Source organism: Pelodiscus sinensis, chromosome 3 (assembly GCF_052426305.1).
Source record: "Pelodiscus sinensis isolate ZL-2025 chromosome 3, ASM5242630v1, whole genome shotgun sequence".
In the NCBI taxonomy this organism is placed as follows: Eukaryota; Metazoa; Chordata; order Testudines; family Trionychidae; genus Pelodiscus; species Pelodiscus sinensis.
The window spans coordinates 29,377,869-29,402,536 of record NC_143054.1 but is presented as its reverse complement, the minus strand read 5'-3'; the positions used below and the strand labels follow the sequence as shown (position 1 = coordinate 29,402,536).

General features: G+C 45.5%; 1 protein-coding gene across 1 annotated transcript; it reads right to left on the bottom strand.

Moving 5' to 3' along the window:
- Nucleotides 1–803: 803 nt before the first annotated feature.
- On the bottom strand, nucleotides 804–23,018 carry CYS1 (cystin 1). The gene is made up of 3 exons (XM_006123605.5): nucleotides 21,898–23,018; nucleotides 7,538–7,590; nucleotides 804–2,350 (listed from the first exon to the last, which is right to left on the bottom strand). Exons 1-3 carry the CDS (start codon nucleotides 22,294–22,296, stop codon nucleotides 2,245–2,247), a joined length of 558 nt encoding a protein of 185 aa, XP_006123667.3. The 5' UTR covers nucleotides 22,297–23,018; the 3' UTR covers nucleotides 804–2,244.
- Between the last annotated feature and the right edge of the window lie 1,650 nt (nucleotides 23,019–24,668).

Here is a 24,668-nt window from a genome sequence, read left to right as displayed (position 1 = left end):
TTTGATTAGTCTATAAGGGCGCCTTTGCCCTGCTGGGCTCTTGCTACAGTTCAAAAGCGGAAGCCCGGCAGAGAGCGTAAGGCTTCCTTTTGAAATGTACAAGAGCCACATACTATACATTTCAAAAGGAATCCCCAGAGGGAGCGTGAGACCACCGGGGGACCCCTCTGGCCCTGCGCTCCCTACAGGGCCTCAGCCTTTAAAATGTACAAGAACTCTGGTGGGGCTGTTGTACATTTCAAAAGGAAGCCAGGCAGGGAGAGCAGGGCCAGCGGGGGAATCCCCAGTGGGGCTCTCCTACACTTTAAAAGCAGAATCTCAGCAGAAGCGGTGCAAGCGGAGACTGCTTCAGTCCCTGCTCATGCCGTTTCCATTGTGTCTCTACCTCCCTTGCCCCCCATGGAGATGGTGCTGAGGTGAACCGGCTTTTAAGCTGGCTCCCCCCAGCACCGGCTCCTGTTACCCCCCCCCCCTTGCTGCCTCTCTGACAGAGGCAGCAAGGGAGGGGGAAGTGACTAGTCACATCACTGGTCAACTAGTCTCTTGCATCCCTATTGTGAAGGCCAAAAATATAACTGGGTTCAAAAAACAATTAGATAAGTTAATGGAGGATAAGCCCATCGGTGGCTATTAGCTAAAGAGTCAGAGATGCAACCATATGCTCTGAGTGTCCCATTAACTTCTGACTGGTGGATGCCTCATTAGGAAAAAGAAATCATACACAGTCATAACATTTTAAATACTCTACTGGATACCTCCATGAAAAATAATAGACACACAGAAGATTGATCATTCATTCTCTCTCAAACTGACAATTTGCCTTTTATTGAGAATTATGTGGTACATATATATTTGTGAAATTGAAACAAATCTATACCAAAGTACAAAGTCAAACATTGACATCTTAAAGGTATATCCCACTGTTCTCATTAGCATCTACCTCATCTGTTTGCCCTTGAACTTTCATGTGATATGTTCTATATTCCACCAGGAAACAGAAAAGTTTTGTTTCTAATTTTGATGATAAAGCAGCTACTCCAAGTAGATCAGGCTTTAAAAAAAAACCCCAAACCCAAACAAACCAGGGCCAGAAACCTTAATTTAAAAGTATAAGGCTTCACTGTCAGTCACACTAAAAATCTCTGAGACTTTGGGTTCACAAGGAGATTTTTTTTGGTTTGTTTTACTTTTCTATAATAGTGATATTACAGTGACAAATGATAGTGTTATTTTTTAAATTAAGTACTAATGAAAATGCCTGTGTAAGCGAGAAGCAGTAAATTTAAACCTAACACCCAGTGCTAGCATGCTGATTTGTGAAATATTGCTCTACGATAATTTTAAAGCCCATTTCAAAGTGGGTGACCCAACAGGCCAAACATTTTGCATTGGTCCAGTGTGTGCATGTCACTCTGTCCTTCTGATTTTCTGTAGCTTCCATTTCAGTAAGCCAGTAGGTAAGAAACTAGACAATAATCTTGTCTTTTTAAGGAAGAAAGGACTCGTGACCACTTCAGTGTCCTGCCTCTCTTGAAAAGGGGAGCTACAGAGTCACGTGCATAACCAGAACAAACCCCACACGTGTTCTGTGATAGTGGAGGGACACCCATCTAGAGAACTGGGATTTGAACTCTTAAATCCTGCAGCCTAAGTTTGGAAGGATTGATTCCTTTCCTCCCCTTTATCTGTATTGTGGAATATTTTTTAAAAAGTGGGGGGAAATTCATACCTGGTGTAAAAAGTTGCAAGCTGCTTACAGTAGCTCTGAATCTGACCCATAGCTTAGTGTCAGGAGAGGTAAATTTTGGATCTAGCCTACCAAGTAAAAATTTATTGGACTGATTTGCTGCACTTCTCTGACTGAAATCACTCTGTCAAAATGGCACAGTTCACCCCTACAATACCATTAAGCCTTCATACACAAGTGCTACTTAGAAACTGGCTTTTAAATATTAATTCATATGAGGAATGCAATAAGTACTTATTTTCCCTCTACCACATTGCTTTTGTTCACTGGTCAGTGAGGGTTCCTTTGAAGAACTCCTTTTTGGCAAGTGTTGAGCAAGAGCACTGATTAACGAAGTCCTACAATACTACAGCTTCCTGAGTGGTAACATTTTCTCTCCTTTCATTTTCATCTTTTCCATGTGTTCAGAACAATCTCACTATTTTGCACGGTTATTTGGTTTGCAGAAGCCTCGCTCACATGTGCCACTGTCAGCTGCAATCATACAGCATTGGCTCTTAGCGGCAGTACTCTCGTTCAATAGTCGCCATGAGCTCTTCTTCAGAGTAATCATACGATATTGGGGATTGCATCTCGGACTTCTTGTTACTTCTGACTGGACACCTGCAGAGTGACACAACGGAGTATCTTTACTGTAAAAGAAAATCAAGTTCTGTGAAGCACAGGAAGCCTTTTATCTGTAACAGGGAATGAGCAACAGTGTTTATTTGTGTGTGAAAAAAGTCAAAACAAACCCACTCATCTTACTGCACCATGAATTCTGTAATGGTAAATAGTTTTCTGACCCAAAAGATCTTATTAGTGATAGATGAGAAACAATGATCTTTGAAACTGGAATGACTTTCACTGGTATAATCAGAAATGGAATGTTCATATTATGGATGCTGACGATCCTAGAATTCAATCCTATTCTTTCGTGCCTAGGTTAGGAGGGGTGGGAGAACAGTGGAGAGGTTTTGACTTTGCAAAAGTTACCACAGACACATGTGGCAGAGTCAGGCCAGGGAGCTACTGCAGAGGGGGAAAAAGGCAGCCCTAAAAGGGAAAAATCCTGTAATTAGAAGCAGAGGGCTGCAGGCCAATTAGATGCAACTGGGAGGGAGCTGGCTCAGGCAGATTGGGGCCAGCTGACTCCTCTGCTGGCTGACTGAGGGCCTTTAAAAGCCTCAGCAGTTGGATGCTGATGAGAGGGAGAGGACAGAAAAGAGGTGGTTGAGGAGAGGCACAGGCAGCGAGCAACAGAGTAGAGAAAGAACAATCCATAACAGCATTAGGCAGAAGCAGCTAGGGAGGGAGTCTGAGGCAGCATTGCCAGGCTTCCTACCACAGAGACCTGCTGCAAACCCCAAACTTTGGGGTTGGGAGCAAGAGGCCTGCCCAGTAGTGGCCTGGGTAAGAGGGGCCCTTGCCATACACTGTTAACTCTATCAGGTAAACAAACCTCTTTTACCACTCCATGGAGCAGACAGCAGCCTTCTGGGCAGGCAACAAATCTACATTTTTCTGAAGCTATAGAGTTGGAGGGACAAGACTCTGGCCCTGAGCTTTAGGCTTGTGTTCTCTTAAGGATGCACAATCCTGCACTCCCTGTATCCTGTTATCCCAGAAAGTAAAGGGGGACAAGGGCCAGCTTTGGCTCTAAAGCAGCAGCTCTACCTTGCTAATAGGCTACAGACAGGCACTTGTGAGGGACCTAGATATGCAGAGGTACTGTGAGATTCAAAGGGCAAGTGTGCATGTGGTAGACTACAAAAATATTGCATGATTTTGAACTTTTGACATCAACAATACTGGACTGTTCAATAAATCCTGTATTATATTCCTTATTCTTGCATTATTGCCCTCTGTGGCCTCACGCAAGTCCATTTGCATCTATGCCTCAGTTTCCCAGTTTGTGAAAGAGGGACAATATGTACCTCACCTCCAGCAGTGCTGGGAACATTAATTCATACATGTTTGTGCAATACTATACCAAGTGAATGCTTCTATGCCCCCTGAGTTACTGCTAGTGCAGTGCTACACATGAAAGTCATTACAAGGATAAAATAGGTTAATCCTCAAGAGGCTTTAATTTCACCAAACTGAACAAATCTGTGCTTTCTCAGAGACTGGAAGTGGGTTTATTTTTGGTATTTGTCCAAAGGGGAAGAAAAACAAATAGAAAAGAGACCATCACAGCCTGTGTATATGGTACTCAGGCAGAAAGATTTTCCATATCAACTAGTTTGGCTCCAACAATGTTCCATCAAATGGGACTTGCTCCCCAGTGTCTATAAATTTAAGCACACAGAACTGCTGGTAAACCTAAGTCAATGGTGTGAAAGCAGGGACAAATGGATTGCAGCCACTGCTAGCACCTTTTGGAGAGGAAAACTGAGGGCATGTCTCTCAGATGAAACCATATCACAGATAGTTTGCATGCTGGACAGTAAGAGGCATCTGGAACACACTGAATTGGAAATGCAGTGAGGCTCCCCTGAGAAGTATTCTCTAAGGCTACATCTAGACTGGCATGATTTTCCGGAATGCTTTTAACAGAAAAGTTTTCCGTTAAAAGCATTTTCGGAAAAGAGCGTCTAGATTGGCACGGATGCTTTTCCGCAAAAGCACTTTTTGCGGAAAAGCGTCCCTGGCCAATCTAGACGCGCTTTTGTGCAAAAAAGCCCCGATCGCCATTTTTGTGATCAGGGCTTTTTTGTGGAAAACAAATCTCAGCTGTCTACACTGACCCTTTTGCGCAAAAGTTTTGCGCAAAAGGGACTTTTGCCCGAACGGGAGCAGCATAGTATTTACGCAAAAAGCACTGATTTCTTACAGTAGGAAGTCAGTGCTTTTGCGGAAATTCAAGCGGCCAGTGTAGACAGCTGGCGAGTTTTTCTGGAAAAGCGGCTGATTTTCTGGAAAAACTGGCCAGTCCAGACACAGCCTAAGGTTATATCTAGACTGCAGGCTTCTTTCAGAAGAAGCTTTTCTGGAAGAGATCTTCTGAAAAAACTTCTTCCAAAAGAGAGCATCCACACCGCTAAAGCGCATTGAAAAAATGATCTGCTTTTTTGAAAGATAGTGTCCACATTGAATGGACCCATTTGAACTGTGATTACTATTGACGGAGTGGCCACCAGGGCACCTGTACTTTTTCCTCTTTCCTCCTCTTCTGAAAGAACTTGCTCTTCCTGGTCCACACACACCTTTTTCCGAAAGAGCTCTTTTGGAAAAAGGGTTCTTCCTCGTAGAAAGGGGATTACCTATGCCAGAAAAACCCCTCTATTCTTTTGATTTTCTTTCTGAAAAAACTCTGTAGTGTAGACATACCCTAAGAGATTAAATATTTTTGTATATCATTAGCTTTCATTGGTGGACCAGAGTTTTTGACCCTGTACAAGAATACATTCATGATGTCCCCAAAAGGGGCATATACCTGATGGCAATCACAGCCCTACAGTAATTGCTTGGAAGCAATTTGGTCCATTGCATTGCACTGATTGTATGTCAACCCTTATAAAACAAAACATTCTCCTCTGTCTAGTTGTCCATTGGAAAAAAATTCCCTACAAAGCTGATCGGTCTGTGGAAATGTCAGGAGCTACAGATGTTAACAAGAGCTTTATTTTTTCAAACAAGCCAACTGGCATGGCAGACAGGTCATGTGAATTTCCTACCAGAGAGGCTGTTAATTTCCTTTGCATAATTTCTTCAACTACAAATTTTACTGGCAACAAGAGGTATTTAGCAGTAATCCTGGCCCAAATACTTTGCAATAGAAAAGGGAAACATAGAAATATGACTTAAACCCACAGCTGGGATGTGATTTACTGATTACAGACCAAGTGAATGGCGCTCTGCTAGGTTAATATGAATACAGAATAGCCCCTGGCTAAATTTCCAAGTTTCCACTTGGAGACCTACAAAACATTTAGTTGTTTCTATTAGTGTTTCCATAACTTAGGATATGTCAACAAGTGGCAGTAGCTGTTGTGATGGTAGAAGCTTTCCCACTAACACAGTACCGTACATGTTTCCACTTATGCTGGCAAAACTTCTTTCACTCAGGAATGTGTTTTTCAACACCCCTAAGCAACATAAGTTTTGCTGACATAAGTGGTAATGTAGATATGGCCTTAGTCTTCACAGTGACCTTTAGATGAGAGAAACTCTCTAAATAAAAAGCCCAACACACTGCAAAACACATCAGCTGCCAACTTTTTTTCTTTTTCAACAATCATCCATGAATGACTGAACAGGATGGAGCATAACACTGATAGGTTGGGCAGAGTGTCTCAAGCTGTGGTCCGGGGGCCACCAGTGGTCCATGAGCTCTATTCAGGTGGTCCACAGATAGTTCTCTCTATGATGAGCACCTGGGCAGCCACATAAGAAAATGAAGGGCTGCCCACCTAATTAATGGCTCAGAGATGTGGTTCCACTAATTAGATGCCTAGACCCTCACATGTAAGGGGAATAGAGGATAGTTGGGAGTGAGTAATGAGCTGAGATAGGGAAAATAGGAGGTAGTTGGAGTGAGAGGAATTTGGGACATGCAGGACTGAGGCGGCCAAAGAAAGAGGCGATTTTCCTCAGCTTTAGGGGTGCAGCTTCCAAGGAGAGACAGCCTCCTTCCTAGCCTCCAGTTGGGGGGTCCCATGGTGAGGGAGAGAGACTCCTACTGATACGAAAGTTTGAGTTGTGTGCTTTTATTTATAGAACAAAAAAGCATTAATTACTAAAAGATTTTTATATGGTGTATTTATCAAAGAGCTTTACAATGTTAGCTAATGGTACAAACAACATTTAGAAAGATCGCAAAGTGGTCTGCCAAGACCATCAGCAATTTTCAAGTGGTCTGCCAAAAAAACCAAGTTTGAGACCCACTGGACTGGGGCAAGGCTGGAAAAAGGCAAACAGCACCATAGCCTTTTATTCTTTTTCCCGCAACCCTCATGGAAATGTTCTCTAGAATGTAATAGGGATGAAACGGATACTGTCCTGCAGAAATGAAACACTCTGCTATAAAAGTCTGAGTTCTCTGGTCTGCTAAGGCCACTTTGTGCTGCTTAAACAGCCAGAGATGGCCAGGAGAGAATTCCTCTTGCTTAAGAGAATTCTTGGGTGGAAGAAAGCTGGCAGCTCCTGTATCAGCCAGTTCCAGTGTTAAGCAAGAGATGGGGGGTATCAGGAGAATTTTGGGGCCAGGGCCTGGGTGGGACAGGTCAACTAAAGCAGAGCTCTACTATCCTGATCTTGCATCACTATAACTAGAGGCACAGAAGTTAAAATGGGTCCTCAGCTGCTCTAATGTACCATTGGGCCAGGTAGTTGAGGATCTGTAACTGCTTCCAACCAATTGCAACTGCTTCCAGCCAATGTCGAAGCTCAGCCTATTCCATTGAATGGGTTACTAATATACCTCCTGACTTTGGAACAGGCAGCCACAGACATTTTTCAACCGCATTTGCCCCTCAACAATGGTTCAGCTCCTGTCCCATGGGGCTGGGCACTGCCCCAGATATTGTAACCCAGCCAATGGAGTCACAGTGCCACTTAGCTTTGGCCTTCATTAAACCTCTGAGGCTGAGATCTGTGCTCCTTCAGAGCTTGGTGGGAAGTAGCAGTGAAGATGTGGGTGGTCCAAAGGGACGTGTCATGGGGCAGATGAGGCAGGGACCTTCTCTACCCTGAGACACACACTATGTGCTACTGAAGTGATTTGCTACTGCCACACCCGGTACTAAAGTTGTAACGTGAAAGGAAGATGTGCCTTTCTGCCAAACGTCACAGTGACATGCTACTTACACGTTGGTGGAGGTGTTGTTCTCTGGGTCCTGTGTGCTTCTTATTAGGGAGGCCTTGGAAAGAATAAATGGAGCAATGTTATACTATTGAAATACAATGTTTGCGAATATATAGCATGTGAAGAGCCACGCAGGCCCTGCTTTAGCATTCTGTGCAATCTCAGTGAAGGCAATTAAGATTCCCAAGGTGTGAGAAACAGGTCTGTTGGCTTTTAGTTATAAAAACCTCACTAGGTCACCTTCAGCATCTAAGGAGCCTGGGTAGGTGCCTTTGATCTGAGGATATGAAATCATTAAACATTAATTAATTAATTACACCTCCTAATTTCCTTGAGGGAAGTAAACATTATAATGCCCAGTTCAAAAATGGATAAATTGAGGCTCAGAGTGATGTGATTAAAGAAAAAGTTAAAAAGAAAGCTGTTCTGATTCTTCTCTGACTAGTCTGAACATGTCCCTGAGGAGAAGCACCTCCTGCCAGGTACAAACCATGAATCGCTCCTACAACTGGCACCTATAGTTACAGTTGTATTGCTATGCCCTGAGCAGGCAGTGCTGGCATCAACTCTCTCGCTGAGCGCTGACTTAATCTGTGACCCTACACATCTTGGACCAGGCCCAGCATTCATTTTCTGCTAAAGGATGAAACTTGACTTGCACAAATGTTCATGAAAAACAATGTAAAAGGACAGCAGGTGCAAGGGAGGGGAAATCCCATTTACAAATGTTTTTTCTCATGATTGTCCAGCACCAGTTAATACACATTTTGGGGATGTTACTGCGAAGAGCGACTGGAGAGTCAGGTGGAAGCAAGCAGTGCAGAAGCAGTGCAGGAAACACTCCCTGAAATGCTGCAGCAATACAGTGCAGTTCTATTTTTTAAAAATGGAAGCACTGCCTTCCATGTTCCTGGTTCTGCAGTGTTGCTGTTTAGAGTTAGGGAGCGTATATTGAACAGGGATTGAAGGAAGAAAGCTGCCTTGAATATTCCTGATTTCTGTGAGAAAAGAGAAAAATTGATGTGGTAAGAGTTTCCTGTTCTCAGTCCATCTTTTCTTTAATTAGAGATGGACTGGACCCCCACCCTCCACAGGAAACATACAAGGGAGGACAGAAGGTAAGAAATCTTTGCAAGGATCCCCTTTGTTCGGGGGGGGGGGGGTGATTTGCTCCCTGTAGAACATGTGTGGGGCCAATGCCTACATCCTGGGATCCACACATATCTGCATGGATCCTGAGAGAGTCAAACCATCCAAGCAGAAACATAGGCACAGAAATCAGGATGTGTGGGGGTGATGTAGCATCCCCAGATTTTGGGCCCAGTGTCTCCACCACTGGTCCTGCATCAGGAACCTAGCTGCCAGTCTATGCTCAGCAGCTCCGTGATCCTGGCCGCCAGCCAGTGCCTGGGGGCTCAGATACCTGCAGTCCTGGTTTCTCCACTGCTGCCCATCCCAGCTGCCAGACCTAGGCCTGGGGCTCTGCAGCAGACTCCAGCTGTGGCCCCAGCTTGGAGCAGGGAGGGGTGAGGACATGGGAAAGAGAAGGGTGCAGCTCAGCACCCCTACTCTAAAAATTATTCCAGCACCACTGAGCAGAGAGCCTGTCCCTCTGAGCTGTCCATGGTTCTAGTGACCCCCTACCCATGTGCCTTCTCACTTCAGTGCATTGGGTTTTCAGAACTAGCAGCTGGTCTTTGAAGGGTGCCTTTAAGAGAAAGCCTCAACACAGGAGGTGGGAGTGGGCACTGAAATACTGGACTGTAGCATCCTTCTGGGTGGATCTGAGTGTAGCATCCTTCTGGGTGGATCTCTGCAGGACTGGCAAGTGGGACAATGAATACTCACCTTAATTGGCCTGTCCCTGTCCTCTCACCTGCTCTATATTCCCATGTAGATCTCTGAGGTTCAGGAAAGTGCTACCACACAACTCTCTGACCCTACACTATTTCATACAAGGGCCTTTCCGTGCACGGCTCCTGGGAATACAACACCCAGGTCCCAAGTTCCCAGAATTGAAGAGTGTATGAATCATGGGATTTCTCAAAGCACAGAGTCTGAGGTCAGCCAAATCTGAATTAGTTAAAACTTACTCAGACATGATCAGACCTGGGATTTGTTTAGGCCCAATGACACGGATTTGAAATAAAATGAAAATTCAGCAGCTTCATGGAGATGTGCTATACTGTTGAGAACAATGTCAAAGCTAGAATGTTCCTTTTCATCTTTCTTCCCCCAATTCCTTCTGTCTGTTTGCTCTTACAGAAGGCTGGGTGGCTTCCAGTAAGAGTCTTACCCAGCCAGGCCAATCTGAATTTTTGAACAATAGTCCTGAATTGGCCAACCCTGATTCAGAGGAAGCGTCCAGCTCAGGTGAAATGGACAAACCTGCATAAGGTTTTGGCCCCAGCTTTCATTTTCTTTTCAGGAAAATGAAAAAGTAGCTTTGTCTCCAGAGAAGGAAAAAGAAAAGGATTTCCCTGGAAAAATGAGAGGGCAAAGGAAAACAATTATAGCATAACACTAAAGCCTCCTCTCCACTTTATAGCCTGTCATTTAGCTGTGCTTGGCTTTTCAGGCTGAGATGGCTTGAAATATACTTACTGGGGTGCAGCACCTTACATTAGGGTACGCCTACACTGGGTATGACATACTTGAGATAGCTTTAGGCCTGGGGCACACCTAAAATGTTACCTTGACCTAGCTACATAGCTCAGGAATGTGAAAAATGTCATGTTATGTGCAGCATCGGGCAACTCACCCCCCCTATAGATTAGGAATGTTAAATATCGGTTAATTGAATATTCAGTTAACCTCATGAATTCTTATCAGTTACTCAACTATTCTACAGTCCCCGAGGGTGGGGCCGGCAGCCAGTGCACTCCAGCCCCACTCCAGAGTTGCTCCCTGCCATTCCATGCTGTTGCCTCTGTATCAGATGTAGCAGCATGGCATGTTGGGCAGGAGCTGATCCCCAACGGGAACCAGTTTAAAAACCAGCTCCCCTTGCAGACCGGCTGCCTGTCACCCCACACTGCTGCCTCTGATACAGAGACGGTAGCATGGGGTGGCAGCAGCCCCTGTCCAGGGGTAGGGAGTGTCTGAGCTCCTGGACCTGGCCCAAGCTGGAACTGAGCCAGGCTGCCTGTCTGCTCGACTCCTAATGCACTTTAAATGCAGGGCCTCAGTAGGGGTAAGTCCCAGACCTAGTGTAAGCCGGAACTAAGCTGGGCTGCTGGCCAACCTGCTAAAAAAAATTACTGGGGATGGGGGGGGGAGGAATGCGTGTAGTCTATAGCATTAACTGATAAACTTTTGCTTATTGGCTAATCAACTATACTATTACATCACTACTGTAGATGCAGCTAGGTCAAGTGTCTTCCATTGACTTAGCTACTACTGCTAAGGAGCTGGAGTTCCCACAGTGATGAAACATCCTTTCTGTCACTGTAGTGTCTACTTTTTGCCACTAAAACACATGGGCTATGTCTAGACTGGCTGCTTGAATTTGCGCAAGAACACTGACGATCTAATGTAAGATTGTCAGTCTTCTTGTGCAAATACTATGATGCTCCCACTCAGGGATAAGCCCTCTTGCGCAAATGTATTTGCGCAAGAGGGCCAGTGTAGACAGGGGAGGACTGTTTTGTGCAAAAAAGCCCTGATGGTGAAAATGGCAATCGGGGCTTTCTTGCCCAAAACCGTGTCTAGATTGGCACGGATGCTTTTCCGCAAAAAGTGCTTTTGTGCAAAAGCATCTGTGCCAATCTAGATGCTCTTTTCCGCAAATGCTTTTAACGGAAAAGCTTTTCAGTTAAAAGCATTTGCGGAAAATCATGCCAGTCTAGGCATAGCCTTGTAGTACTGATATACTCTTAATCTTGCTAGCTAGGCTACCTGAACTGTGAAGCTACAGAAACAAGGGCTGTACAAACCTACCCAGAAGCCCAGGTAATTTACTTACAGGACTAACCCACATAGAAACGGGCACTGCTTCTGCTGCTCTGGTACCCAATGCAGATTGATTATCTGAGCTGGCCTTTTATCTATTTGAAATACATTCACGCACTGTGATGGCAGTGTAGTTATATACACCCTTAGTCACCTGTTTTAATTCCAGCCCAGATACAGGAGTATTTTGCACCAAGTTAATTAAATTGATCTTGGCCCCAATTTAGTTAGATCTGGGCAACCCCGGTGCCTGGAGGTAGTTTGTTTGAGTACAGCTTTTGACCACATAAGGGGTGTTCACTGACTTCACTATTGCTGTTTTAAATACTGATTTTGTTACACTAGTGAAAAATATGTATGCAGACAAATGGTGAGTACTGATTGCCTCCAGGCTGGGATGGATGTCAGGTCCCCATGACCTTACAAATCCTTGGCCTCTCTCTGCTATGACTGCCTAAAGATAGGCAAATGGGTGACAGTGGCTTTGATGATAAGGGCACTGGTCGACCCATTAGTAACTAGGAGCCAGATTTTTAAAGGTCTTTAGGTGTCTAAAGATGCAGCTTAGTGCCTACGGACCTTTAAAAATCTGACTCCCAATTTCTTTCACACAGGCCACCAGGAAAATTACACATTTTTTTTTTAGCAATGCTGTTTGGCCTGAGAAGACTTCCTAGCCTGACACGAAGCAGTCGCACAAGTAGAGGCCCATCGATGGGGACTGCATGGAGAAATTGAGAATTTGGCACCATCTACACATTTTATGGAAGAACAGAGAAAACTGCTCCCCATGACTCTCTACACGGATGAGGTATTGGTGGTAATGTTTTACGGAGCAATCTGTCATCTAGCTGCTGATTTTGGCTTTTGGCAGTGGATTCTCCTCTCCACTCCCTCCTCCCCCTCAGTGTGAGTGGCAGGTAAGGTCTTGAATAAAAAAGGCCAAGTGGGGTGGAACTCAAGGTCAGGACTTTGGGTGGGGAGGGAGGAAGATGCTGAGCCTCAGGGCAGAGTGTGGGCAGAGCTGGGGGTGGCGGGAGTGCACAGTCCAGGCACCAGGGCCCAAAGAAGATTAATCTGTCTGTATGGGTGCTGAGCACCTCTTTTTGGGGGAAGATGCTTGAGCCCTGTGTGACGGGGAGAGTGCACCCCGCACTCAGACCAGTGCACTGCTGACGCTGTGTGGCCAGCCACGGGCGTGGGAGAGGTGGCGGCAGCGCAGCGCCTGTTCGGCCCCAGCAAAGGGGGATCATGGAGCGAACATGCCCTTCACTCAGACCGGCGTTAAGCTGGCACTGTGGGGTCAGCCAGGGCCGCAGGAGAAGCGGTGTGAGCACGGAACCTGCGGGAGGTGGCGTGGGAGGATGACATCACACGAGGAGGGAGCGCCGGCGGAACAGCTGATCCGCCGGAACCCCGCCGCTGGTGGCTTGCGGTCGGTGGGGAATTCAAAAGGGAGGAAACAGCTGGAACTGGGAGAGTGAAGGGCGAGGGGTGAGAATGAGCAAGGAGGTGAGGTGGACATAGATGGAGGAAGCGGGAACGGAGGTAGAAAGAACTCTGGAGGTGGGTAGGAAGTGGCCCAGGGCGGGGTTGTGAAGCCCGCAGGCTGACGTGTTTAGGGGCGACTCCCCCGTCAGCCAGATAGGGGAGATTGGATCCCCACCTTAGGGCCCTGGGCCAGAACGCGGGATTGAGGGTGGGCCTGGGACCCCCTACCCTGCCCCTCCCCCCCCAACTAAACCTTTCTAAGTGGCATGGAGGTAAACCAGAGTCACAGCCCCTATGGCACGGGTAGCTAACGGCACTCCGGTCCTGATAAAAGAGACTAACGGCAACCTCATTCGGACGAGGGCGGGCGCCGGCTTATTCGAGTGGAAGGGATATTGGGTGCACTGGGGGCGGGTAAAGGGCATAAAAACAATAAACTTGGTGAAACACATGCCCTGTGGACGTATTGTGTAACACCCTGGAACACCCCTAGAGTCAGTGTCTATGGTCTGACAGGAAGCTGTTACTCAGAATGGAGAACCAGAGTTCCTGTTAGCGTTGCTAACTTTCCCGACTGGATGAACTAGACACCACTTGCAGCAATGGCTTCTGGTCTGTCCGTCTGTCTGGGAAAGTTAGAGACCTTCCCTTTCCTGTCTCTGCTGCTGTGGAACATTGGAATGTACCATCTTAGCACGCAGGCGATTCTCATTAGAGACAAAGGGCCAGAGCCTCCGGCTGAACTCCAGGTGCAAGGCCATAGGAGGAAGACAATCTGCCAAAGGGGTGCTTTGCATCACATCACCCCCTCCACTACAAAGGACCAGAAAAGCACCCAAAGAATAGGTAACATTGTTCCTGGATGAGAAACAGAAGGGCCCTGTGACTTGCCCTCCAACAGCACAGACCTGGCATCCCTTGCAGTAGCCCGGTAAGAAGGCAGTACTAAAAATAGTCTGCTCTCTCTCAGGCTAATCCCTTCCTTGGGTGGACAGAGAGGGTGCAGCTCCTGGCACAAGCAGGCATGAATCTCTCCCCCAGTTGTTAAGCTGTCATGAGTTCTTCATTCCTATGATAGTGTTAATCATGAGCACTGAATGGGAAAACACACTTCTAGGCACATTTGACTGCTCTTTGATCTGGGAGAATGTAGCCAACATTCCCAGCTTCCAACTTTTCTAGGCAGGAGGATGCAGGATGTTTTAAGTGTGTGTACACAACAGATCTTCCCCCGTAGCTAACTCCCCCACCCTGAACATGTTATGTGGGCAGAAGAGAGAATTAGTCAGTCATCAGGATTGTCTTGAGTTAGTAAAACCTGCTTCATGATGCCAAATTAGCTCCTACCTTCTGTAAAGATCTTTCAGCAATAATACTTGTTTCCCAAGAGAAATGTGTATTAGTATACATAGGTAAGAACATAAGAATGGCCATACTGGGTCAGACCAAAGGTCCATCTAGACCAGTACCCTGTCTGCCGACAGCGGCCAATGCCAGGTGTCCCAGAGGGAGTGAATCGAACAGGTAATGATCAAGCGATCTCTCTCCTGCCATCCATCTCCACACTCTGACAAACAGAGGCTAGTGACACCATTCCTTACCCGTACTGGTTAATAGCCATCTATGGACTTAACCTCCATGAATTTATCTAGTTCTCTTTTAAATCTTGTTATAGTCCTAGCATTCACAACCTCCTCAGGCAAGGAGTTCCACAGACTGACTATGCGCTGTGTGAAGAAGAACTTCCTTTTATTTGTTTTAAACCTGCTGCCCATTAGTTTAATTTGGTGCCCCCTAGTTCTTAGGTATCTACTGCTATGTAATCTCCTGGGAAACTAAAAGAGAGGAAGGTAAAGTATAGTCTACACCCTCATGTCTTTGCTCATGCTTCTGTCTGCTCTCAGTTCTTCCCAGATGGGCAAAATAGCATGGTCAGAGTGACCAGGAGAAGGAGATGATCTTAGCAGCAGTTCCACTAAGTAAGGCATGAAATAGACATAGAATGAAATCTAACTCCAACAGGTGTGTTTATGTTAGTTGTAATTTTTATGGTGCGCATGCAGCAGCTAACTTACACTAATGTTTTAAGTGGGTTAATGTGATGCACAAGGCTTGAATACTAGTGGGTCTCAGTACTGCAGTTAAACAAATAATTACTGGGTTGTTTGGTGCCTCTCCTATTACAGTAAAAAGTTAAATCATGTCAGCATCACATAATGCAGCTTTCAGCCATCCTTCTAATTCTTCCATACCCTCCTCCTTATTTTCTTTACATTTTATTTCCAGGTGGGAAAGGTTTTGGCACATGATGTTGAGTTTGGCTGGGATACAAATCATTAGAACTGGGTAGATCAGTGAAACTCCACTGAAGTCAGAGTTACTGTAAGGGTGAATTTTGCCTAGTATGTAACCAGATGTGACAATCCCAGGCAATAATGAGAGCACTCAAGGCTGGAAAGGGGCACATCTCACCAGTCTGCAGATGCATCCTGCAGCCAACCCAGGAGTGTAATGAAAGATGCTTGGCAGGTGCTCTGCTCAGGGAATGTGGGGGGCTCCCAAACAGAGAAACCTTCCTGTCAAATGTTTCAGATCTTTGAATTTTTTTCTGGTAAACACCCTCCTTCCCACCCTTCATTTTTTTTGCTCTAGATCAGCAATCATTTACGGGACAGAAGCAGCTAAGTGAACCAAACTCTTCTTAAAGACCAGAGAGTGATGTTGATAGAAAAACTACATCTGTATCCCAATGGCCATTGTGTAGCACTGCATCCCAGTGGCCACAGTGCAGCACAGCTTTGCTGAGATGACATGATTAGCTCTTTGGCTATGTCTACACTACAAAGTTTTTGCACAAACACAGCCATTTTTGTGCAAAAACTGACGGCGCATCCACACCTCAAGCGCATTTTTGTGCAAAAAAAAAATACAGTAAATAGATAGGACAGAGGGCTTTTGCCAGTAGAGTTATTCTACTCCCCACAAGGAATAACTCATTTTTGTGCTACTGCTCTTGCGCAAAATGGCATGTGTGGATGCTCCGCAGGGGTTTCTTGCACAAAAAGAGCGTATCAGAAAAAGTACAGGTGCTCTGATGGCCATTCTGTGAATGGCCATCAGAGCTTTCTTGTGCAAGAGTGTCCATGCAGTGTGGACTCTCTCTTGTGCAAAACCACAGAGCTTTTGCGATGCATTTTTGAGGTGTTGATGTGCTTTTGCACAAGAAGTTTTTGCGGAGGATCTCTTGCAAAAGCTTCTTGAGCAAAAACTCTGCAGTGTAGATAAAGCCTTTGAAAGCAGCATTCTTTTTAGTTAAGATAACACAATTACCAACAATTAAGCTTTTCCAATTACAGACTAACTTGGCTAGCCTCTGAAGCTTTTGAACACAATTACCAGTCTGCTCATCCATTGGCCAAAGTGCAAATTTCTGTTAAAACTAGTACCTTGTGATCCATACACACAAAAAGTGAAATGTTCAGTTCTGGATCATCAAGATCCAACCCTGGATATTAAGTAGGGGAGTTGTGCAGTTTGAAAACTTCTGAATTTGTTTGGATTTTCCACTACTCCCCCAGCTGTAGCCAGGAGTTGATGGAATCACAGATGTTAGATCTGGAAAAGATCTATTTATTAGGTCATCTAGTCCATCCCCCTGCCAATGCAGGATTATTCTCTACAATATGTTTTTTAGTCTTTTGGTCATGGAGTGAGTGACTTGATTTGAGGACACTTTTGACCACTACCAGTAACTTTTAAATGTCGAAAACTACATTTAATAGTGTTGAATAAAAGACATTGCTTATTTCCACTTTAAAAATAAGTATCTCAACAAGAAAAGGAACACTATTTAGCACCAATGTAAAAGGATCTTGATATAATATTATAAAAAGTGTGTTTGTGTACACATGTACACACTCGTGCAATGCTTCTCTTTGGACTATCCATACAAAATACAGAGCATAAGTACGATTTAGCTATCTAGCCACAAGGTGACACTGTTTCACATAAATCTATGGAAAGGGCATTTCTCGGGATGTAAATAGCACACACTACCTTTCTGATTAAATCAGGTTTTTAAAAGTACATTATAATCCATTGAGCCATGTCTACCAAGTACTGTATATTTACCATTAACTATTCCATTCCCTATGCAGCATTGTAATGTACTGTAATCATTTTATGTCTCTAAAGTAGGTACTATAAAGCTGCAAGGAAAGCTATTATAAAAAATGTTGCCTGCACATTTTTCCATGGTGGGAAGCCAGGAGCATGATGAATGAGGCCATGGTATCACAGTTCTTTCTGGTTTCCATAGAGAGCTGCCACCATGTACTGTACTATGGCAGCCTTTGTAAAACCACAAATATTCTTTTTGAGTTGAGCAAAGAAAAGTGAGACAGAAAAACAAGAGTGCTCGCTTGGACTCTAGATGGGCGAGTGAGCGAGTGGCTGAAATGAAATGGAAGTTTAAAAAGCAATGGTGACTGCTGTCCACAGTATCCAGGGGTCCCAAAAGAGGAAGAATCAGGAAATTTGGGTTCTATTCCTAAGGCTGCTACTAGCCTCAGTTTTCCTATCTGTATAGTCAGAATGATACCAGTCCAGGTACAAGAACTGCTTGGAATTTTCAAATGAAAATGCTTAGCACTCCAAATTGCAAAGGAAAAACAAAAACAAACAGAAAACCCTGACCAAACCAGCGATTTAATTCTCTTTGCAAAGCCCCCATAATTGTTTGATTTTCTTCAAATGACTTGGGAGGGGATGAGAGAACTTTTCTCAATTGTTTCAGAGGGGTAGCCTTATCAGTCTGTAACTGGAAACACTTAAAAAAGACAAATAGTCTTGCAGCACCTTAGAGACTAACAAAAAATGCCAGCAAAAGCTCATGATACCATCTACATTTTCTGTTGGTCTCTAAGGTGCTGCAAGACTATTTGTTGTTTTCTCAATTGTGTTAGATCAATTGAGTCAGGTTAACATAACTGAAAACCCTTCTCTCTCCTCCCTCCCCCCCTCGTAGACACAAGTGACGCTTCTGAAGTCAGGGTAGCTAATCACAGGTTCATCCTAGGCTCCCCATTATTCCAAGCCAGTGGTGCACAAGCCTCTGCCTATTGGTGCCTCCAACCCACTGGGGTGTTTCTTGTGGCTCCTCACTTTCTGCAGAATGTATGCTATAAAAGTATTCAGTTTGAACCAATGCAGACCTGCCTTAGAGCCAGACAGTGCCATCCTCTCCTATCCTGAGAACTATCTTGCTTTTTAAGGTGTCATCGTCATGAATCAGAGGATCAGAATCTTGCCTACTGTGAGTTTGTTTGTAGAGAGTTAGCTTGAAACTATTGCTTTGAGAATTGTGAACTGACCCTGATTCATCTCAGTGTATTGATAACTCTGAAGCCTAATGATGTTGGTGTATATGTCAATATTCTTCATTAATAATTAAGTGAAAATCCAATTGACATGAATAGCCACTAGGGTTTGATATAAAAATTATATAAATAACAGAAAAGATAAGAAAAAGACATTAGATGAATGATTAATGTCTTTAAAATAAATCTTACTTGATGCTTTCTGTAAAGGATACGTGTACTGACAAAACTGAGTTAGAAAGAGCAGAAAGGTACAATGTTTCATAGCTAAATTCTGCAACGAGAGCAGCAGGAACTTGTAAGAGGCTAAAATACTAGCAAATTTCAACTGAGCTGTCTTATTTTTAAAAACACTACCAAGCACATGCTGGATCAAAAATGCAGAACTTTATTCTTTAGTCTTTAAGGGTAAGATTGCTTGTGAGAATTACTTATGTGAGTAAGGGTTCTAGGATCATACCTAAATTTTAAATTGAGTATATATGAGATATAAGAACAAAGAAAAATATATTAGACCTCTATTTTTTCCATTTCCAGAATTCACAATGAATAAAGAAGATTCCTTTTTGAGGGTTTTTTTCTGTACATGTGTCCATTCTGATTATTCACAAAAGAATTACGCTGTTAAGAAATTTATATCAAAGATATAATTATCCCTTGGAAAAACAGAGTTTTGTAATGAAAATGTTAATATCTTAAAGTGAGACTGTCAGGCCAATTTAGCCTAACCTAAAAGTTGTTAGACATTTGATGGGGAATGTTTTCTGAATTCTAAATATTTGTTAGATTAAAAAATAAGATTAGCTTATTCCCGCAATTGTTATAGTCCCTCCTACAGAAGCATCCAGGGCTGGCCCTACCATGAAGCGAACTGAGGCAGCTGCCTCAGGTGCCAGATTGTGGGAGGGCGCCACTAGGACCCAGAGTGTAGACAATTGTGTCTGCTGCTGGTGCATATGTAGGTAGCAGAGCAGTCCCATGAGAGGAGTAGAACAGGAAGAAGGCAGAATTGAGATCTTTCAAAGTTTTGGCCCAAACGAGGGGACATGGGGGCGTCATTTGAGCTCCCTTCCTCAGGAGCCAAAATGTTGTGGGTGGGCCCTGGAAGCATCTAACAAACAGATCATTTTTTTGGTGACCTTGGCATCATAATAAAGAGTGTTTGAGTCTGTATGTGTATGTTCCTCTTCTCAATATTTTTAGCAGATTTTATGTCACTCTGGGGTCTTGAATTTTAAATGTTAATATATATATTTGTATTGTGTTTAAAAAATTTTGTAAGCTGCCTCGAATATTTTAAAATATGGGGTAAAAATATTTAATTAATTAAACAATTAAATAAATACATACATACATACATAAAAAATTGAAGATAATGTTGTCTTTGTTGGACAGGAAGAAAACCCTGTTAATTTTAGTTGTGTTCACAAGAAAATTCAGTAGTTGCTTAATAGGAATTGAGGGACTTTTTTCAGTTATTATTTTCACTGCAGTTGACTGGCAAACATTAAAAGGTACTGTATTTATAGATATGGTCAGGTTCAAAACTATTGCTTACATGATCGAACAAAGGAAAAATGTGAGCTGTGCTTTATGTTTTATTTAATGATACCAGGATACTTTTACAATGAATTAATCAAAGGAAGAAAAAACTTTTAATGGAACACAGAAAACTGAGACTGGCATAATCCGTTCATGATTATATTTCCTCTAAAAGCGATAAGGAATTCAGGGAAGAGCAACAGAAATGATAAAAGGGCTGCAGGGAGTGATTTATCAGGAAAGATAAAAAGAACTATGATATGATTTGGAAAACCAATAGCTACACTGATAGATATTACAATGATAGGCCTTTCTAATGTACACAGTGCCTAAATTGAGAACCTGCACGGGAAAGGGAACTAAGTACTCACCACAAGTTTAGCTGAAGGAGAGAGATGGGGAAGGGACCATAACAAGGAGTAACAGGATGAATTTAAAAGAATTAAACTATGCAAATTTCCTTACCAAAAGGAAAGAGGCTATAGCTTGGAAGGCTGATCTGCAGAAAACATTGGACATTATAGGAATCAATTCTGCATTGAATTTAAGGAAGTGGGCTGGCTCGGACCCCCCTCCCAAAGGAGATGGGCTACTCCCAGAAGGGATCAAATAGATAGGGACCTGCTAGGGAAATAAGAGAGCTGGGGTTACAAGGGAAGTGCCAAAGAGGGTAGGCTGGCTGAATCCCAGGGAATTGGGGTAGAGTGGGAATCCAAACTGGGGGGGGAGGGGGGAATGCTGGCTGGAGCCCTTTGGAATAGGATGGCTAGATCCCAGGACCATGGGCCACAGGGCCATGAGGTTCAGAGGAATAGGCTGTGTGGGTCCTAGGGTAATGGGGTCCCAGAGAAATCTTACATGAACCCTGGGGAGCCAGACCTCAGGGTAATGGCTTAGATGGGATCCTGGAGGGATAGGGCTCACTGGATCCCCCCAAAAGCAGTCATAGGCACTTTAAAAGCACTTTAAAGACTTATTAGGTGATGAACTTTCATGGGGCAGACCCAAAGGCATGGGTTCCTGGGGACTTGGGGGGGGGGGATGGGCCAGAGGAGGCACCAGGGGTATGCAAGGCTGGGCTGACTGGAATCTTCAGCCTTGGGGCCCTTGGTGGCTGGCTGGGCTGGCTTTCCACTCAGGCAATGGGGTAGAATGGGGTTGGGAGGGGGAGGATTGTGCTGGAAGAACCCCAGGGAGATGGGCTTGCAGGGGATGGGTATCAGTAGGAACGGGCTTGCTGGGTCATAAATCCCAGGGCCACTAACAGGGGCAGGGAAAAGGGGGCAGTTGACCCAAGGCCCAGCGATTTAAATGGGCCCAGAGAGATGGGTTGGAAGGGATAGGGGGATGAAGAAACTGGGGAGGATATGCTGGCTGGAGCCCTTGGGAATAGGATGGCTAGATCCCAGGACCATGGACCACAGGGCCATGAGGTTCAGAGGAATAGGCTGCGTAGGTCCTAGGGTAATGGGGTCCCAGGGACAGGTTACATGAACCCTGGGGAGCCAGACTGGTTGGGTTCCATGGCGATGGGCTACTTGGGCTAGGCTGGTTTAATCTCAGGGTGATGGGCCTCCAGGGCTGGGCTGGCTGAGGCCCTGGACAGATAGGCTGGCTGGATCCAGCAGTGCTGGAATTAAGGATTTTCAGGGTGCTTGGCACCCCCAGGCCTGTAGCAGTAGTAATAAACACCAAAAACAAATGCCAAATTCCATCATCAGCACCCCCACTATAAAATCTGTTCCAGCAGCCCTGGCTGGATCCCAGGCCATAGGTCCCAGGGAGCTGGGCTGGCTGGGGCCAGGCTGACTGGATCTCAGGGTGATGGGCCCCAGGACGATGGTCTGGCTGGATCCCAGAGTAATGGGTCCTGGGCAGGATGGGCTGGCTGGATCCCAGGGCGCTGGCCCCTGGGACTGGAGGGGGAGCGTTACTTGGGCCCCGGGCTGGCTGGGCCCCTCCCTCGCCTCCGCTCTGCTCCCGCCGCCCTTGTCACTTACCCGCAGGTCCCCTCCAGCGGCCCCGCTGCCCGGGCCGCTCCCTGCTGCTGCTGCTGCTTCCGCCGCCCTCGAGTCCCAGCCGTGGCCGGTCCAGGAGTCCCCGGCGGGCCCTCGAGGGGGCGGGCCCTGGATGGGGGCAGCCGAGCCCCGGGCCGTGGGGAGCAGCGCGTCCTGCTCCTCGCACTCAGCCAACACCGCCTCCAGCAGCTCCCAGTCCGAGTCCTCCGCCTCCGCGCCCGGCCGCCGCAGGCTGCTGCTAGGCAGCTTCGTGGGGGCGGGCGCCGGGCCGCCACTGGCCTCCTCACCCTGGCCGCTGGGGGCGCTGCTGCCCCTGCCCCCTGCGGGGCGATGCGCGCCCGGGCTGCAGCCCCGCTTCCTCCTGCTGCTGCCGCTGCCCATACTGCTACTGCTACTGCCGGGCGGCGCTGCGGGGCCTCCTCACGGGGCGCCTAGTCCGGCGGGATTCCTCGGCCCAGCTGCTGCCGCCGGCTCAGAGCATCCTGGCTGCTGCTGGGGCAGGAGAGGCTGATCCCGGATCCCCTATGTCCCCTCCTTGCCTCGCCTTGTTCGCCTTGCGGGGCCCAAAGAAAAGCACTTGCTTTAGAAGAGAAGCGACGGGCTCCTCCAGGGGAAGATCCAGCAGCGGCAGCCAGTGAGCACCAAGGCAGCAACCAGCGAACCTGCCTCCCCCAGCAGCAAGGAAGGGAAATCGGCTGTTGGGACGCTGCGAATCCCAAGAATTTACCCTCGAGAAGGAACCAGCTGGGTGTAACCTCGCCGTGAATGTCAGTGCGTGTGTGTGTGAACATGGAGCCAGTTCAAAAGTAGCCTGGAAAAAAAAAATCTTCAAAAAAGGAAATACCAGGAAGCAGTGCTCACAACTTTAATCTGCTGTTGGGTTTAGTCGGTGGAAACTATGACAAATAAACATGGATTTTTTTTTTGTGAGCCTGGACTATAAAGTGGAAGGAGAGAAGAACTCAGAGCAAAAACTTTAGATTCAAACTTCAGTGTAGTCCAGAGAAATACAGCCCTTTCCTCTCTCACTTCCTCCCCCTAGCACTATGTTTTCATATTCTCTCATGCTGTGACATTCAAATTCAGTTCATTTAAGGGCAGGACAACAGTCAAGCTATTTATACAACATATTTGGACTCTTGCACATAACTAAGGCCCTGATTAGAATAAATGCAGAATAATTATGGATTTTGGACTACAGGAAATGTTCTTTCAAAACTGCTCTTTCTAAAATATGCATCAGATAGTTACCAAAAAGCCAAACAGGCTGAGAAAATAAGATCACACAGGAACTCATGAAAAGAATGTATAAGTTACAAATCAAAATATGCATTGATCCTTGGTTCACATTTCTCAAGGGGACAATACATTACTTCATATTATGTCCTTTTTATTATGTGCTGTAGTTCACACCCCAGATGCAGGAAATGTAGCCAAAAACTCATACTTTGGCTTCATGTGGCTGTTCTGGATCTCCAGATGTGAAGTGTACAGGCTAGTCATACAAATTCTTTTTAAGCCTGGAAACCCGTAAGAAACTGACTATTATGGAAAATGATTTTCAGTGGTAGCTCCCCTGAACTGGTATAAAAAAATGGCATATACTGCACAAAACAATGTTTAATCCTGTTACAAACTGGCCCTGTCCTCACTTTTGGATGGACACTACTCCAGATCCAAATCCTGCTCCACATACTTCTACGACCTGTGTCTGGTTAGTGATTGATATGGTTCCCAGTTGTGGTTCTTTCAGGCATATTCTCAGGAGCACGCTGCAGCTATGTCTACACTTGTGCAAGGGTTCTTGTGCAAGAAGTCTTGCACAAGAACACGTCCACACTGCCATGTGCGAGCTGTGCTTTTGCGCAAGAGCACCCATGGCTGTGTGGACGCTCTCTTGCACAAGAAAGCTCCAATGGCCATTTTAGCCATAGGGCTTTCTTGCGCAAGAAATCCCTGCTGAGTGTCCACAGTGCCCTCTTGTGCAAGAGCTCCTGCGCAAGAGGGCTTACGCCTGATAAAAAAGAGCGTAGCGCTTGCGCAAGAAGCCCTCTCTTACCACGCCGTACTGTACATTTTCTTGCGTAAGAACGGCTGTACTTGCACAAGAAGCTGCGAGTGTAGACATAGCCTGCATGTTTGATACCCCTTAGTGTAGTGGGATCCCATGGTTCAGCTACCTCTGTCCTGGCCAATAATCTAGCCTTCCTGAGTGCTCAGTTACTTAGATATGTTCCCTTCCTGTGATCACCTGGCTCTGGGAACTCTGTTTTCTAGTTAAACTCTTCAGGGACATCATGGAAGGAAAACCAGGGGAAACAGGATTAGCAAAGGAATTTCTTAACCACAGACAGTTTACTCTTAGGGCACATCTACACAGCAGGGCTAAAGACAAAATAAGTTACTCAACTTCAGCTATGTCAATTATGTAGCTTAAGTCAAAATAGTTTAATTTGGCATAGCAAGAAGTTCGCAGTAGATCACTCTTCCTCTGACTTCCCTTACTCTTCGTACAATGAGGGTTACAGGAGTTGGAGTAAGAAATCCTCTAGCTCACCATTATTTTGACATTGTCGACATTACGTCGAAATAACTGCTGGTAGTGTAGATGAAGACTGTGTTATTTCAGGATAACGTCCATGGTTTCCCATGTAGCAGCTCTTTGGTGGTAGGTGAAAGCTCTCACATCAACATAAATAAACTGCTCCCTGGTGAGCTGTTCATCAGTGCTTCTGTTGGTGAAACTTATGTAT